We start from the raw sequence: 18,453 nt of genomic DNA on the forward strand, positions 1-18,453 counted from the left end.
CCTAACAACGACAACAACAAACCCTATGGGGCGGTTATGCTCTGTCCTATTGTCCTGTAGAATCACCGTGAGTAGGGCTCAACGTGACAGCTGAAGGTTTGGTTTGGGTTTCTGATTCATTAAAGTGTTGATGTTATTAAGAATTTTCCATTTCAAACCATTTTCTCCTCACTTCAGTTAAGAAACAAAGCTGATTGTGTTTTGTGTTTTGTGTTTTTTTATTGTCAATTCTTCTTTATGTCTCCCATCAAGGATAAGATATTTAAAGACTTCTTAATTACCACCTTATATTAAGTCACTTAACCGAAAAGAAATGATCCATGTTCAACCATTTCAAAAGGTAGCGTATGATTAAGAGACAGTGATACTGAAGGAAAAAGTCCAAGGTACACTAAAGGCATTTGCAAAGATCAAGGCTCCCAAATTAGTGAAATATAAATTGAAGTCTTTCAACAAACTGATGCAACCCTGGAAGCACTCGCTTATCTGTGCCAAGAAATTTGGAAAACAGCTACCTGGCCAATTAATTGGAAGAGATCCAATTTGTGCCCATTCCAAAGAGAGTTGACCCAATGGAATGCGGAAATCCTCAGACAATATCATCAATATCATATGCAAGTAAAACTTTGCTGAAGATGATTAAAAAATATCTGCAACAGTGCATCGACAAGGAACTGCCAGAAGATCAAGCCAGGTTCCGATGAGGACATGGAATGATGGGTATCGTTGCTAACATAAGATGGATCTTGATTGAAAGCAGAGAACACCAGAAAGATGTTTACCTGTGTTTTAATGACTAAGAAAAGGCTTTTGATTGTGTGGATGATGACAAGCTATGGACAACAATATGGAGAATGAGCATTCCAGAACACTTAATTGTGCTCATGAGGAACCTGTACATAGATCAAGAAGCAGTTGTGTGAACAGAACAAGGGAACACTGAATGGTTTAAAAGTAGGAAACGTGTGTTCCAGGGTTATATTCTTTCACCATATTTATTCAATCTGTATGCTGAGCAAATAATCCAAGAAACTGGAGAAAAATGTGGCATCAGGACTGGAGGAAGACTCATTAGCAATATACAAATGATGTGACCTTGCTTGCTGAAAGTGAAGAGGATTTAAAATATTTACTGATCAAAGACCACAGCCTTCGGTATAACTCAGTGTAAAGAAAGCAAAAATCCTCACCACTGGACCAATAAACAACATTATAAATGGAGAAAAGATTGAAGTTGTCAAAGACTTCATTGTGCTTGATCCAACCATCAACACTTAAGGAAGCAGCAGTCAAGAAATCAAACAATCTATTGCATTAGGCAGATCTGCTGCACAAGACCTCTTTAAAGTGTTCATGAGCAAAGATGTCAGTTTGAGGTCCCAAGCTATGATATTTGCAATAGCCTTGCATGCATGTGAAAATTGAATATTGAATAAGAAAAACTGTAGAAGAATTGATGCATTTGTGTTATGGTGTTGGAGGAGAATATTAAAATTACCATGGATGCCAGAGAACAAACAAATCTGTGTTGAAAGAAGTACAGCCAGAGTGTTCCTTGGACGTCAGGATGACCAGACTTCATCTCTCACACTTCAGACATAGTATCAGGAGGGACCAGTCCCTGGAGAAAGCCAACGTGCTTGATCAAGTGGAAGGTGAGTGAAAATGCCCGTGAGATACATCGGCACAGTGGTAGCGACAATGGCCGTGAGATGGTCACAGGACTGAGCAGCATTCCACTCTGTCGTGCACACAGTCACTATGAGTCAGTCCTGACTCAATGGCACCTAACGACTAAGGTCTTTCTCTTTTCACTCTGGGTGGCAACATCTATGATGCATGCTCAGTGTCTTTCTTATTGCTAGTCGCCTTTGACCAACAGTGTGTGTCTTAGGTGTAACGCTGTAGGATCATCACTGGACTGAGAGCCACAAGGTCAGCAGTTCAAACCCACCAGCTGCTCCTCAGAAACCCTATACAGGGTCGTTATGAGTCAGAACCGACTCGACGTCACTTAATAACAATATGTGTCTTGGTTCTCTAGTTCTGCTGAAACAGAAATGCCACAAGGAGGAGGATTTAACAAACAGATATGTACTCTGTCACAACTTGGGTGGCTAGAAGTCTACCTTCAGGGGAAGGTATTGTCTCTGTCTGCTCTGGGGAAAGCGCCTCATCTTATTTCAGCAGCATGTATGATGGGTTCGGCATTCCTCAGAGATGTCCTTGTGTCTTGGTATCAGTGTTTCTCAGCATCTAGGAGCTTCACAGTGCAAGGACCCCAGGTCCAAAAGACCCCAGGTCCAAAGGATGTGCTCCACTTCTGGCTCTTCCTTCTTGGCCGTCTTAGGTCCCTCTGAGCGCTCTTCTCTTTCCATACTTTTCTTGTAAGTAAAGGTGTTCAGGCCTCACCCCAGGGAACTCTCCTTAGGTCAGATCAGGGCTGTGATGGGATTCATGGTGTTGTAGCCCACCCTCAATCCTCTTACTGATGCATCACATCTGGGAGATCATCACAAAACTGTCAAGTGACATCATTCCAGAACTGCCAGAGCACTGAGCGCCACGGTCTAGTCAAGTTGACATCTGTTTTGGGGAGGACACAATTCAGTCCATGACATTAGGACTTGTCTAAATTATTCAGCATTTTCCTGTGACTATTAGGGCTTGCCTTTAAAAGTCTGCTCACCCTGAACTTTCGTGCTCTTGAATGCCTTGCTTCCTCGGATAGTTTTTTACGAATCAACATCTTTCCAGGATCTGAGTCACTCATTTGTATTGATATTGCAAATCCTACAGTAGCTTCTCTTATTCATTTACTCAACAAATGCATTTGAGCATTGACTATGGGCCAAGTAAGCACACAAGACCTTCTGCTTCTCATTGAAAAGTTTCCTTCGGTTTTTGCTGCTCATTTCATGGTTATCTATGAGGGGCTGCAGACTCCAGGTTTCCCGTCTGTAACTTCCACCCGCAGCTTGGCTGTGGGCTCTGGGGGCTCCGTTACCTCATGCTCTTCCCCATTCCACTCTGGGGTTGTTAGTTAAGACTCGGCCTTCCATAGGAGCCCTGGTGACACAGTTCTTAAGCACACGGCCATTAACTGAAATGTAAGTGGTTTGAACCCACCAGCTGATCCAGGGGAGAAAGATGAGATTGTCGGCTTCTGTAAAGATTTACAGTTTTGGAAACCCTCTGAGACAGGGTTTACTCTGACCTATAATGTCTCTATGGTGGTGTGCCGTGGAGTTGGTTCCAACTCATAGCAACCCTATATAGAGTTTCTGAGGCTGTAAATCTTTATGGGAGCAGAAAGCCTCATCTTTCTCCCATGCTGGTAGTTTTGAACTGCTGACCTTGAGGTCCTGGGTGTGGGGCTGTGGGTTAATGCACTGAACTGCAAGGTCAGTTTGGATTGCAAGGTTGGTGGTTCAAGCTCACTAGCCATTCCTTGGGAACCCTATACAAAGTCGCTATGAGTTGGAACCAACTCGACGGCACTTAACAAGACCAACATAAGGTCCCTACAAGTTAGAGTCAACTTGACAGCCGCGGCTTTGGTTTGTTTTGGTAGAACTTCCATATTTTGCTTGATTTTAATTTTTATTTCTCCCTTCAGATAATTTTATTATTTTTATTATTATTATTGCAAAATAACACACAAACCATTCCTTCCACAGCATTCCACATCATCTTTACTCAGCTGCCTTTGATCATTCACTGCAATAGCCACTCAGAACTCAGACCCTATCCTCACAGCTAAGCGGTTTCTTAGGGACATGACCAGGTTACAGTGTGGGGTCAGAAATGCTCAAGGAATGGTCCTGCCAGTCAGGGCAACCTCTCCTCAGCTGTGCCCACAGACTTTCTGTCCCTGCATTGAGAAGGTTCAAGGCACAGAGACCTCAGGGTCCAAAGGACATGTGCACTCCTTGCTCTCTCTGCCTGACCGATATCATAGAGCTCTTGTGGGACATGATAAATGTCCACAGGACACTCACGTTCACCAAACGCCTCAGGCTGCAGGCACTTGGCTTTAGCCCCATGGATCAGCCAATGTAGCTCTCCCAATGACGTGTCTGGAGGCATCTTACTCTGCAAGAAAGCTTCCTGCCCCAAATCACTCAACTTGACTTGCTCCAGGGACTGGAAGGCCTACAGCTCTGTCTGGTGCTCTGGCTCTTGGTTCTGCTTCTGTTGCTCCTCTGTTACTCCACTGGTGTCCTAGCTTTCTGGCCCTGCATCCAGGAGGCTCAGTGCACAGGGATCTCGGGGTCCAAAGGATACACTCCACTCCTGGCTCATCTTCTTAATGGTAGTGAGATTCCCCCATCCCTGCGTCTGAGATGGCTCATTGTATGCCCATGCTCAAGTTTCGAGGTTTTACAATTACTGTGATCTCTGTTAACCGCTGAATCCTGGCATTCTATCAGTATCTTCTCCTACCTTCTGTTACCCGGACCCATTAGGAAAAGAGTGGTTTGGTGGGAGTTACAAAGACTATGGCCTGAAGAGGCACGCTGAATCATTCACTGCACCACCGTCAAAAAGGAGTGCTCGGGGTCTTTGTAGGAATTTGATTTGTGCATATTTGTTGTAGACCTCATCTTCTCTGATTTATAAATTCCAACTTCTTGGAATCCCTCCAGGTGTTCCTCTGTTAGGATATCATCCCGTGGCTTGCTTGTTGCTGTCATACTGGAAACCATGCCACCAGACTAAGATATGCCTGACCCAAGCCAAGGGATTTCCAATCACCTCATGTGCATGTGAAAGTTGGACAATGACTAAAAAGAAGCATGGAGAAGAATCAATGGATAGGAACGCTGAATTAGGGCTAGAATTACGGGTAGCTAGAGTAGCGTAGTGGTTACGAATCGGGCTGCGAACCTAAAGGTCAGCGGTTCGAAACTACCAGCTGCTCCGCGGGAGAAAGATGAGGCTTTCTACTCCCGTAAGGATTTACACCCTCGGAAACCCTGTACAGGGTCGCTATGGGTCGGAACCGACTCGACGGCACGTAACAACAACAACAACAACAACAACAACAGAGGAACAAAGAAATCTGCGTTGGAAGAAGTACAGCCAGAATGCTCCTTAGACGCCAAGATGGCCAGACTTCTTCTCTCAAACTTCAGGCATGTTGTCAGGAGGGACCAGTCCCTGGAGAAGGACATCTTCCTTGGTAAAGTGAAGGGTCAGTGAAACGGAGGAGGGCCCTTAGTGAGATGGATTGGCACAGTGGCAGCAGTAATGGGCTCGAGTGTAGCAATAATTGTGAGGATGGCGCAAGACTGGGTATTGTTTTGTTACGTTGTGCACAGGGTCGCTATGAGTTGGGACCAACTCAATGACACCTAACAACAGCACCATCAAGAAGATTCACTTACTGAATGTAGTCACCCAAATCTAGGCCTCAATAGCATTTCAGATTTCTTGTCCAATGACGATGACTCTTCTGGTAGTGTCGTGGGTTAAACATTGGACTACTAACTGCGAGGTTGATGATTCAAACCCACCAGCTACTCGGGAGCAGTTCCCCGCTGTCCTATGAGGGTCACTATGCGTTGGAATTGACTGGACAGTGGTGGACTTATTCATAACTCTTTTTCCAGTATTTATCTGGATTGAGCTATATGGTAATGTGGGTGCCATATAGTTTGAAAATGTCAAGCTTTTGAAAAGGTTTGAAGAAATCAAATGCCATAGGTTTTTCAACAGTTCCCCAACAGCTTCCCTATGGTCCCACTCCGTTGATGGGAATTTATTCTGAGAAACTCTCTGGTATGATATAGAAAGGCCTCCACTGTCTCTGCTGTGACTGAGTTCTCACTGAGTGGTGCCCTGAGGTTGTTTAGATCCTAAGTGCACTGGGAAAAGAAACTCATACTTCTAGGGCCAAATTTCCAAATCCAATCATTTGTAGCAGGCCGATCACATTCTGTAATATTTTAAGAAAAAAAAAAGTTTGTTGTATAAATCCCTGCCAATGTCTTCTTACCACTGCTCCCTGGACACAAAACCATGCCTTAGTTGTTCTATAGTGCAGACAATGGCTTAGACAACCAAACGAAAATACAACCATATGGCACTTAACATCCACAATGTGTTCTGGGAAATTGAACGTTATGTGAGTTAGGCATTGTGCGAACACCATACTATTTTTGTTAAATACTCTCAAGTCGATTCTGACTCATAGCAACCCTTTATAGGGTTCCCAAGATGTGGTTGGTGGGTTTGAACCATCAACCTTGTGGTTTGTAGCCCAGTAGTCATCTACAGCGACACACCAGGACACCATATCGTAGTCTGTTCCTACTTTGTCTTTAAGCTTCTCGAATGAGCTTCGTGCCTTAGTGATCCTCAATGTGCTTTTGTTGATGTGATTCGTTTTTGTGTTTGCTCTTCTAACGATGTCTTTAGCAATGTCTCCATAGCTGATAGAGGCCCCTCTCGAATTTCCATTAGCCTTGTAGCTTTCAGTGGAGCTGACTCTTATCCAGCTTTGAGAATTTCGTTTTGTTCTGTTTTTGAGGCCCATTATGGTTATCAAGTGCAACGGGCCTCAATCATGAGCAGTAACGTTCACTGATTTTCCACCTTTGTGCTGTTTAACAGCCTTTTAAAATTTACTTCCAAATGGAGGTTTCTCCATTGTCTCTTACTGCTGCTACCATGAGCACTGACTTTGCGGCGTTTGGGAGAGCCATGAAAAATTACAAAGTAAAATATTACTTCACATTAAAAAATGTGAAAGAAAATTAAACAGATCACACTGCAGCATTGATGACAGGTGATACATGAGATGGGATGTTGCTGCGCAGGAGCCAGAACACACGCTGTTACATGGCGAACATTTTAGAAAGCACAGTGCCGTACCTATGTCAGCCTGTAACAGATGTGCATTATGACGATCAAGACATATGTAGTACAGGTTATATATACGAGGGGGCTTCAAAATGTTAGTGGAAAAATTGAATCAAATGCTATTGGAATTTTTCCACGAACATTACAAAGCCCACCCTCTTAAATGCATGGTACCATCACCCTCCTGACAGTGCCATCGCTGTGTGTACAAGGAATCTGAGCTTCTCGTGTCGCCTACTGGGCGCTCCTGCATTCGCAATCCCGTTCTCTGATCACAGTGTAGGGACTCTATTTAACGTCATGGAACCATGAACATATATGTTGTCAGACGTTGCTTGAAGTGATATAATGTGGCACATGGTTGTGTAGAGGTGACTGCATGCACTATTTGCTGACCCTGGCACTACCTGGGCAGGTGGGGCCAAGAATGCAATGGTACCAGATAATGTTAAAAACTCATTGGTGAAAGGAACTTCTGTCTTCCTCAATCTCAAGACATGAAAAATATCTTCAAGCTCTTGTGCAATGAGTATGCACATAATGCCAACGCCTCATTATTTCTCTTACCAAGTCTCTCTAGCACTGTCTGGGATCATTGTGTTCTCGGCCCACCTGAGACTCTGTCAAAGTCTTTCTTCCTGATCCTCATTCTGCTGGTGTCCTTCTTGTGAAGAGTTCAGAAGAGTGGGATGTCAGATCACGGGGCGCCGGTGTTTGAGACTCTGGGGAACACTGATGTACCTCACCATTCATGTAGCTTCTGCATTTTCTTTGTTGTGTGCCGGTTGCTGGAAAAGTTTGCTAGTCTTGTGTGTGGTGTTTGCTGTACTTCCGTGACCTCTGATCCTCATGCACTTGGGCCATGTCTTGGAAGACAGTCTAAACTTCTCCTTCTGAGATAAAACCAATCCCTCACTTACCGTCTGTCTTACTGGGGCCTTCAGATTAGCTTGAGCCTGCAAAACTCCTTAGGGCATTCACGTCCTTATTTCAAAGTGATGGTGTGAACATTTCCCAGCATCTCCACTGCTCTATATGTCAGAATTACTTAGAAGCTTGTTACACAATCTACATCTAAACCCCAACTCCAGACAGACAATGGAGTCAGCCCTAGTATTCCACACAAGCCTTCTACTCCGAGCCAGCAAACACAAGCTCTGTGTTTTTTTTTTTTTTGCTTTGCACGAACACTAACTAGTTGGCTAGTCTGTTTATCTTCCTTCCTACCTCTATACCTCCTACCCCCCTCCTTGGAGTCCTGGTGTGGCTTTGTGTGGGTTGATGCGCTGGACTGCAAAGCCCTTTGAACCACAAGGTTGGCATGGTTCAATCTCACCAGCTGCTTCTCAGAAGCCAGGACCCTGCCTGCCCTCAGGGCGGTCCCAGTCTTCATTCTCTTCCTTCTGGACCTGACCCAGGTGGCTTTGTGGCTGCTGACCTGGCCCTGACCAGCGTTGAATAAGCCCAGGGTTTGCCTGCTCTCAGGCTTCAGGGCGACAGGGGGCTTCAGCACCACCCCACAGACCAGCCTGGTTCAGGAGGTGTTCCTGTGGTTCAGAAAATCAAGGCATTTATTTCTTATAACCTTACAATACGACTGGTGTAATTTTTAAACTTGTAAACACTTTAATCCTGTTGTTTTGTTCTGACTTTTAGCAGCTACCAGCTCGTTCCTGATTCGTTTGAGACACTTTGATTACTTATTGTTGTTGTTGTTGTTAGCGACTCTGTATAGCGTTTCTGAGACTTTCAGTCTTCGCTGGAGCAGAAAGCCTCATTGTTTTCCTGCGTCTTATTTTAGAAGTGCTATGTAAAACTGTTGTTTTTACAGACACACACAGCATTTTCATTCCTTTTACAGACATTTTGACAGTTCAGCCACTGACCTTTCCTGATTTCTCAATTGTTTAATTATTTTGCGTTCTTTGCACAGAATTGCGTAGTGCTTTTATTAAAATAGCCCAATTTCTACTGGACGCTCCCCCAACCTCTCGGTTAACAGCCCATGGCACCACCAGGGCGTCTTTGGAGGTAGGCATAGCCACTGAAAACAGGAGGGCCTGGGTCTCTGTCCAGAATCATTTTCTGGCAGAGCCGTCTTTGGTGGCCCCTTAGTCTGAGAGCACCAGGTGTAGGTCCTGGTGGAAGGGTGACTTCCAGAAGGACCAGCTCCTCTGGAAGTGAGAGGGGAAGGCAGCAGGGAGGGAGCCGAGTTAATATGGTACTGGGGGGCTGAGTGGGTATCTGGTCCTCTTTGCACCTCAGTTCTGGATGTCCATCGTGGCCACCACCATGCCCATACCTTGCGGAGGTTTCATGCCTGTGTTTGTGCTCGGTAAGTCCAGCTGGAGACTCCCAGGAGGGTGAGAGGAGGCTTTGGGGGATTGCGTTTGGTCTTTCTAGCTCTGAAAATCTAGCTGGGGGGACCTTGGCTACCTTGAGCGCTTCACTCCAAGTAACTTGACTCTAGGCGCTGCCTTCGGAAGGCTGGTGGGAGAGCTGATGGCCATGCTGTTCCCTGATGGCATCTTATTTGATGGCATCGTTTACAAGATCCTTCCTGGGGGCTACGCAGTCATCGGTGAGACACGTTCCTACCCCTGTAGGCCCACCCCGAGGACCCCACATTCCACACTCAAAGTCTCGCCATCTTCATTGTGGCCCACTCCCACCGGTTTCAGATCACCTGTATTCATAATCAGCTCCCCGCTCTGACTCTCTCATTGCAGTAGGAACCAGGCCTGACCCTGCCTAGCTTCTAAGGTCAGACGAGACCAGGTGTGTTCGGGGCCGTATGGTTGTAGATGGCACCAACTCTCATGAGTAGTTACTGAACCGCTTTGAGCCTTGTGGGGATCAGACGCAATAGTATGGATGAGAACGCTTAGGATTGTGGCCAGTGTTTCTTCTTTCCTTCCTGAGATTCATGGAAAGGTCCATGCTAGAGCCTGGCTCTGCCCCCTGACCTGCAGACCAGCTAGTGTTGGTGGGGTTGATGGGTCATCACTCAACTATCATTGTGAGCCTTTGTTTCATTATTCTGAAATGACTCTTGAGATATTTACAGCCCTGAGCTTCTGAAAGTCTAGGATAACACTGTTTCCTTAAGTTTATTGTCCCATTCAACCAAGAGCCCAACCCCAGGTGCACTACCAAGTCTTGTACCACCATCACAATCACTGCTATTCTCGAGCCTGTTGTCACAGCCACTGTGATAAATCCATCCTGTAACAGGTTCTTCCTCTTTTACCAAGCATCATGTCCTTCTCCAGGGACTGGTCCCTCCTGATAACATGTCTACTAAAGTATGTGAGATGAAGTCTCGCCATCTTTTCTGCTAGGGAGCATTCCAGCTCAACGTCCTCCAAGACAGATTCATTCTCTGCCAGCACATTTAATATTCTTCACTAGCACCATAATTCACAGGCATCCATGAGTCTTTGGTTTTCCTTTTTCATTATTCAGCTTCTACATGCATAGGAGCCAAACCTCATTTTATTGTACTTTACCGATCCTGTGTTTTTACAAATTTGACGTTGCGGCAACCCTGCATCGAGCAAATTTATTGGCCACCATTTTTCCAACACCATGTGCTCACATGTCAGTGATTCTCACAACATTCCCAAGTTCTTCATCAGGCTGCTTCATGGACCCCAGTCTAGGGTCAACATCACTTTTCTAGGCACTGCGAAACCAAAAAATGCACGTGACTTGCTTTATTTCAGCACTCACTGCATTGCAGAAGTCTGAAGCAACCCCAACATCTCTGAAGCAAAACCTGTCTCCAGGGTATTTAAGGGATCATCAAATCTTAGGTCTCTACATGCCTTAGCTAGCACTGGATGGACCCGTTTGGCCGATCTGCAGCTATCTAAGTGGGAGATTCTGGGGCCATGCCCTGTGCTTGGATGGTTGAGGGTCAGAGCTGGACCTCAGTTTTCCAGGTCCAGATTTTTACACTATTCTGTCACTCATTGTTGGCACCAAGGCCTGAGACCCAAGACGAAATGCCAAGTGAGCTGCTAAGAGCAACCTAGACTCTTAAAAGTGAGGAAGGGAGCGGACACCCCTGTTTTCATTTCATCCATGAAGACTTGGGCCCCCAGATGATTTTGTGGTAGTTGAAAGTCATAGGAACATCAAAACTGTTTTCTTTCTGACTGTGCAGCACCTTACCCTTCTCGGGAGTGTTGGCAGAGACGGGATGCGCCTCCCTGTCTCCGTCCTCCCATTACTGACTGCGTGCGGCTACCCTCACCCACCTGTGTGGCTGGTATCTCATTCCAGGAGCAGCGGCGCTGACTGGTGCTGTATCCCACACCGTCTCCACAGCTGTGATCTGCTTCGAGTTGACCGGTCAGATCGCTCACATCCTGCCCATGATGGTGGCGGTTATCTTGGCCAACATGGTGGCACAGAGCCTGCAGCCGTCCCTCTATGATAGTATCATCCAGGTCAAGAAACTGCCTTATCTGCCAGACCTAGGCTGGAATCAGCTCAGGTCAGAAACCTTGGGGGGTGGAGCCTGGGATTGGCTCTACTGGGGCCAGTCTCCTCAGGAGTGACCATAGGCATGATGAACTCATGCAGCAGGGGAAGGGGTTGCCAGACTGACCTGTGCTCCCCCTCTGTAGCAAGTTTACAATCTTTGTTGAGGACATCATGGTGCGGGATGTGAAGTTTGTTTCTGCCACTTGCACTTATGGAGAGTTACAGACTCTGCTCCAGGCAACCACAGTCAAGACGTTACCCCTGGTGGATTCAAAAGGTCAGTGGGGGCAGGACTCGGACTTCTGGGCAAGGGACCTGAACGAGGGGCATACAGGGGTCACTGCGGTGTGGCTGTCCTTAAGGCCAGCCTTAGGGGACATTCCTACCCTCGAGAGAAAAGTGGATCCAAAGCACAAACACAAGAAGGCAGGCAGAGAAGTGAACCCGTGACTCCTGAGGTGGTTCCTTTGCGACTTAGTTGAAGCAGCACGGGACCTCTTGTCACTGAGTTGACACAGCTGTCAGAGTGGAACTGTGCCCCACAGGGTCTCCATTTCTGACTCATGGTGCCCCCACGTGTGTCAGAGTAGAACTGTGTGTACCACAGGGTTTTCTGCATAGACTCATGGTGTTCTCATGCATGTCACAGTAGAACTGTATGCTCCACAGGGTGTTCATCTCTGATCTATCATGCCCTCATGCATGTCAGAGTAGAGTTGTCCTCTATGGTGCTTCCAATGACTACATTTTGGGAAGTAGATTTTTCCTCTGAGGTGCTTCTGGGTAGATTCAAACTCTCCACCTTTTGGATAGCTGTTGACTCCCTGCCCCCCAGGGACTCATAGTGGACTACATAGGTGTTTTGGGTAGCAGCCGCTGACCCCCGGGACACATACGTGTTTTGCGACTGTGACTCTTTATAGGAGCAGACAGCCTGGTCTTTCATCCTGCAGCGTGGCCACTGGGTGTCAACTGCTGGCCTTGCGGGTCACTGTCCAGCACCTAACTCGTGGCCACCAGGGATCCTTAGTTGAAGCCCACTTACTCTTAATGCCCGTTAAACCTCAGAGGCGATGAGGCCCTCGCACACACACCGAGAGTCAGGTCGTCAGGTAGACGCAGACTTCCCAGCTGACTTCCTGCGCTGCCCTTCTACCCGCCTTTGGTCCTTCCGCGCTCCTTGCTTCATGTTGCTTCTTGCGTGGCTTTATACAAGGGAGCACAAAACGTTTGTGGCAAAGTTCCATGCTCTTTCAATTCAATCTAAATTCAAACACTTTGAAGTCCCCTTGTATATCTATATCTTATGGTATGGCACGATAGATTCAACACTGGACTGTGAACCACAAGGTCAGTAGTTCAAACCTACCAGTCACTCCTTGGAAACCCTATTGTTGTTGTTGTTGTTAGGTGCCATCGAGTCGGCACTGACCCATAGCGACCTTATGCTCAACAGAACGAAACACTGCTCGATCCTGGGCCAATCTCACTACTGTTGCCACGCTTGAGCCAACTGATGCTGCCACTTGGCCAATCCATCTCGCTGGGGGTCTTCCTCTTTTCCTCTGACCAGACATGATATCCTTCTCCAGCAACTGCTCCCTCCAGGGTCGTTATAGTTGAAACCAACTTGGTGATACTTAACTACAACAAATCCCGTCAGTAGATTGGACCCTCCTTAGGATAGAGGTCTCTTTAGAGAAATTTATTGGATGTGTAACAATTATATGCTTGATGCATGAGTTGTGTAATGCAGAACAATCAGGTGGGCCAGTCAGTGCCATTCAGATCGCTGTGATTTCAGGAACTCAGGGTATCCAAATTGCTCACATGAAAGTCATTCTAATTTTGGGCTCACCGGAGTCCTGGTGTGGCGCTGTGGGTTAATGCGCCAGACTGCAAATTTGTTTGAACTGCAAGGTTGGTGGTTCAAGCTCACCAGCAGCTCCTTGGAAACCCTATACAGGGTCGCTATGGGTCAGAACCGACTCGACGGCACTTAACAACAACAACAATGTTTCCAAACAGGTTATATAAGGGCTGGATCAAAATATGAAGAGACTTCAAAGTGTTCATGGAAAATTCAATTTTCTTTTTATCATATACATATATAACTCTTCTTTTGATTCTTGGTGTGGTGCTGTAGGATAAACACTAGAGTACAAAGTCGGTCTGAGTTGCAAGGTCGGTGGTTCAAACTCACCAGCCGCTCCTTGGAAGCCCCATACGGGGCCACTATGACTGGAACTGACTCGGTGACACTTAGCCACCGCCAACAACCGTGCACTACCAGTTGGGCCTCAAGTACTAAACAAGTCCAATGAAAGGGATTGATTGAGGTCAGGCCTGGAAGGTTCTGAAAGGGGTTTTCAGGGAGGGAGGGCCAAAGCTGAGCTGAGTCCCTGGGTGTTGCAGGTGATTTGGGCTTAACTACTAGCTGAAAGTTTGGCATTTGAAACTTACCCAGAAGTTACCTTGGAAGACAAGCCTGGCCAAACTTCGAAAACGTCACAGCCTTGAAACCCTATGGAGCATTTGTACTCTGTACACGTGGGGCCGCCGTGTGTCAGAATTGACAGGGATGTAACAGGTGGTGGCGCAGTGAGTTAAGTGCCCAGCAGCTATGCCGTGGCACAGAGAGGAGCAGTCTGCTCTCATAATGACCCACAGTCTCGGGAACTATAGAGCATTTCTCTATGTCCTTTCTATGTGACTGTTTTGAGTTGGAATCGACTCAGCACAGGGCGGCTTGGTTTGGTTTTTGGGTCATAACAACAACTAATGGAAAAGTTGGCAGTTTGAACCCACCCACCCCCACCTCCCCACATAGCAGGAGGACTGCTCCGCGGCCTGTCTTGGATGTTCCCTTTATGAAAGCAAACATCCTTTCTCTGCCACTGCAGAGAAAGGATGTTTGCTTTCATAAAGGGAACATCCAAGACAGGCAGCAGAGGCTGTGGTGGGAGAATAGGGCTGCTGGTTTGAGCTCCGGGCGCCCCGGCCTCAGATGAGCCGTTTCCCCAGACTCCATGATCCTGCTGGGCTGTGTGGAGCGCTCCGAGCTGCAGGCCCTGCTTCAGCGGCACCTGAGTGCTGAGCGGCGACTGCGGGCTGCCCAGGACCTGGCCCAGAAGTTGTCGGAGCTGCCTTATGATGGAAAGGCCACCGTGGGGGGGCCCGAGTCCTTCACCTTTGTGGACGAGGATGAAGATGAGGAGCTGCCTGCAAGGATGGAGGTGACTTGGCAGGGAGGTCGGGGTGTGGTACCAGGAGAAGGGACTGTGGTTACAGAGCAAGGGTGGCCCCTGCCTTGTCCGTCCGTATGGCCTGGGGAGATGGCTGGGGAGGCTGATCACATTGCTGGTCTGGGTCTGGAGCCGAAGAGTCCAGCACCCTAGACCATGGCTGAAGGTGTTGAGGCCAACAAGGACCATGGTGTGGATGGAATCAAGGAGACAGGGTTTCCACCTGAGAGCAAGGGACAGCTAGTAGTCTCCCAAGGAGGCCCTGTTCCCAGGCTACTCGCTCTTCCTTACAGCCCCCTCCTCTTCAGCCTCCGCCCACCTTCCCTGTGACCCCACTGCCCCCTGAGGACCCCAAGAGGCCCCTGCCTGGCCACAAGCAGCAGCCAGAGGCCCCGGAACCTGCAGGTGATGGTTGCCCCCCCCTCCACAGGCTGCCCTCCCATGTCACTGTCCTAATAAGGGATGGGGGCGGGGGCCTGGAAATGTAGAGAGAGTGCCCGCAGAGGGGACGCCCCAAAGTGCAGGCCTGAGGGGAGAGGGTCAGTGTTCTAGAGTTGGCCATGCCCAGGGTCCAGGGGATTGCTGCTCTCCCTTTTCTCCCCTCCAGAGACAAGGCCATCTGTCTTCCGGGTCTTGCTGCGCTGTCTGCTGGGCCAGGCCAGACCCTCGAAGAAGAAGACCACCCAGGTAAGCAGAAGACCGGGATTGGTAAGGCGAGACCCCCTTTGAGGAGGGGAGACCCCAGGAGAGTCTGTTGTCGGAGGGCACTGGTGTCACCAGAACCGTGGAATGGAAGAAGGAAGCTGACCCTACCATTCTTCCTCAGGACTCCACAGACCTGGTGGACCACATGGCTCCAGAAGAGGTAATTGGGGAGCAACAGCTGTATGGGAGGGGGCTGTTCTGTCTCTTGCAGCTTTAGGAGGGGTGAAGGCAGAGAGCAGCCAGTCAGGGTGTGTGTGTGTTCATGAGTGGGGCTCAGGAATGTTGAAATTCCAGAGGGCACAGTTTAAGTCTCCTATGACCAAGGACGGAGTCCTGGTGTGGCGCTGTGGGTTAATACACTGTATTGCAAAGTTGGTTTGAACTGTTAGATCGTTGGTTCAAGCTCACCAGTCGCTCCTCGGAAACCCTATCCAGGGTCGCTATGGGTCAGAACTGACTCTACGGGACTTAATAACAACATGACCAAGGGCGTGTGACTTATGTGGGGTGTGATCAGGACCAGAGACAGGCCCCACCCGAGTCAGACGGTGCCCGATGTCAGCGTAAAATCACAGCAACGTGGGAACACAGCCGTCCAGCCCTGAGCCATGGACAGCAGACATCACAGGACACTAAGTCCCGAGCTGTGGACAGCAGATGTCAGGACAACAGGGGGGAGCACTGCCTGCTTTAACCGTTCAGTGACAGCCAGGTCTCCTCAGACAAACGACTGCTCCCCACAAGAGAGACAAGGGTGTGCGGGGTGAGCACTGGGAAGAACTCCTCTTACCCACTCTGAGACGCAGAGAAGGAGACAAATCGGGAGCAACTGTCTCGTTTAGTAAAGGGCTGTGGATTCGTCAGGCAGATGAAAGGCTGAGCTTCCCAACTGTGTGGCTGATCTAAAAAGCACGGAGGATATTAACTGAAAATGATCGAACGTCTTCATGGATGCCCAATAAAGATGCCCAGCGTTAGCATAGAAGCCCGAGATGGGAAACGTCTGTACTGAGGATGAAAAATGCCTCCAGCTGGGAGGATAGAGAGAATGACCTCTTCCTCCTCTTCTGTGGCACCCCTCACTTCAGATAATTGATGGAGAAGTGGGGTGAAGACTAGAGGAAAAGCAAAACACTCCTTCAGCCCATACACAGGAGTCCCATGGACCCCAACAGCTAGGAACGGACAGCTTGCTACGCCGGTGAGACCAGCAAGGTTGTGGTTGTCAGGTGCCGTTGAGTTGGGTCCGACTCATTACCAGTGCACTATTATATTTGAGCTTGTTGTTCCAGCCACTGTGTCAGTCCATCTTGTTGGGATCTTCCTCTTTGTCGTTGGCCCTCCTCTTTACCAAGCATGAAGTGCAACTGTAGTAACTTCAGCTAGGTGGTCTGTTGTTGTTGTTGTTAAGTGCCATAGAGTAGGTTCCGACCCATAGCAACCCTGTATAGGGTTTCTGAGGAGTGACTGGTGAGCTTGAACCACCGAGGCTGTCTTATGAGTGTGGAGGTGCCGTGTTGCCAGGGATGGAAAGCAAAGATCACACACACCCTCCTCTGTCCCGAGGGAGTCGGGCTGGGCACACCCTCGCCTCTGTGACCACTGAGACATTGGAGGGAGTCTCTGTGGGTCTGCTAGGAGTCAAAGTTCAGGGTGTGTTGAGTGTGTCCCTCACCCTGAGGACAGGGGTGGGTGTTGGGAGAATCCCCTTTGACTGGACTGTAACATCCTCTTCCCCTCCTCCAAAGCTGAGGGCCCAGGACCACACAGCCAGCTCCATAGCACTCCCAGTGTGCCCACCTGCAGCCCACCTATCGGGCATGCCTCAGTCTCCTCTCCGGGGGGGGGTACTGTGAGAACTGAGAACCCAGACCACAGAGGTGGCCTTGCCGTTGTTGTTGTCACTGGGTGGACCTTGGGGTGAGGGGGCCTGAGAGGACAGGACTGGTGGTCACACAGGGCGCTTGGAACCCCTGCCTCTCAGGCAGGGAGCCAGGGGCAGGGCCTTTCGGAGTAGGTGAGGGTAAATGAGGCTGAATGGGAATGGGGTTTCAGAAAACACTCGAGTGGACTCCTGCCGGTGCACCACCACCACCCCCCGCCCCCCAGGGCGAGCACTGAGAACCGGGGTAAGCATTTCTGAAGTGTGGCTACCTCCGTCCCAGAGGTAGTTTGGCTCCATGTGGCTTGGCAGCAAACTTCTGCTTGCTCTGCTGTGTGGCAAACAGACCTGCCTCTTCTTCACAATCTGAAGTGGAGTGTGTTCCCAGCAGTCAGGCTGAGAAAGATGCTGCGGCCGCAGACTGAGAACAATCAAGGCTAGGGCTGGGTAAGGGCCCAACACCGGGCCACAAAGACAAGCGCCTTTCGCTGGGGGGTAGGAGTCAGTGTGGGGTGGGCAGGACCAGGACAGAGACCCTGGAGACGGCCTGGAAGAACAGCCTGAACCAAGAGGCGTGGAAAGTGGGGGTCCCTGGTAGAACCAAGTGAATGCACTTGGTGAGCTGAAACAGCCACCCAGATGCACCTCAAAAGAAAAACCAATACATCAGCCATTGAGAACCCGGTGAAGCCCAGCTCTCCTCTGAGCCACAGAGCGTCTGCACAGGTCCACTCCACAACTTAAGTGGGAACCAAGGCAGACAATGGCTGGGACCCAGGAGGGCTGTGACCCCCAGGAGGGAAGATGTAGTGAGGGTGGGTATGCAAGGGGTGTGGGGGGTGTGGATGGTGATCTGGGAGCCAGCCAGGCTGCAGCCGGGGCCGGGGCTGCAGCACTGTGGTGTCCACTGCACTGCGGTGTCTGCTGCACTGTGGTGTCCACTGTGCTATGGTGACTGCTGCGCTGTGATGACCGCTGCGTTGTGGTGTCCGCTGCGCTGCATTGTCTGCTGCGCTATGATGACCGCTGTGTTGTGGTGTCCACTGCACTATGGTGACCGCTGCGCTGTGTTGACCGCTGCATGTCCACAGGTGGCAGCCTGGGAGCAGGAGCAGCTGGGTCAGCCCGTGTGCTTTGACTGCTGCTGCATTGACCAGTCCCCGTTCCAGCTGGTGGAGCAGACCACCCTGCACAAGGCAAGTCCGCTGACCACACGGGGGAACCGGGGCTGTGTGCTGACCGCTGACCACCACACGGGGGAAC

The 18,453-nt window shown here is 49.1% G+C and overlaps 1 protein-coding gene across 1 annotated transcript in view; it reads left to right on the forward strand.

The window, feature by feature from the left end:
• CLCN1 (chloride channel, voltage-sensitive 1) overlaps window positions 1–18,453 on the forward strand; it is a 39,050-nt gene that overhangs the window by 19,377 nt on the left and 1,220 nt on the right. The window contains exons 13-21 of the mRNA XM_006861193.1: window positions 9,133–9,202; window positions 9,338–9,448; window positions 11,155–11,368; window positions 11,502–11,635; window positions 14,383–14,594; window positions 14,897–15,008; window positions 15,211–15,290; window positions 15,430–15,468; window positions 18,282–18,386. Coding sequence (XP_006861255.1) covers window positions 9,133–9,202; window positions 9,338–9,448; window positions 11,155–11,368; window positions 11,502–11,635; window positions 14,383–14,594; window positions 14,897–15,008; window positions 15,211–15,290; window positions 15,430–15,468; window positions 18,282–18,386 — 1,077 coding nt within the window. The remainder of the gene's footprint in view (window positions 1–9,132; window positions 9,203–9,337; window positions 9,449–11,154; window positions 11,369–11,501; window positions 11,636–14,382; window positions 14,595–14,896; window positions 15,009–15,210; window positions 15,291–15,429; window positions 15,469–18,281; window positions 18,387–18,453) is intronic.

The sequence above is a fragment of the Chrysochloris asiatica genome, unplaced genomic scaffold (assembly GCF_000296735.1).
Source record: "Chrysochloris asiatica unplaced genomic scaffold, ChrAsi1.0 scaffold00041, whole genome shotgun sequence".
NCBI classification, from domain to species: domain Eukaryota; kingdom Metazoa; phylum Chordata; class Mammalia; order Afrosoricida; family Chrysochloridae; genus Chrysochloris; species Chrysochloris asiatica.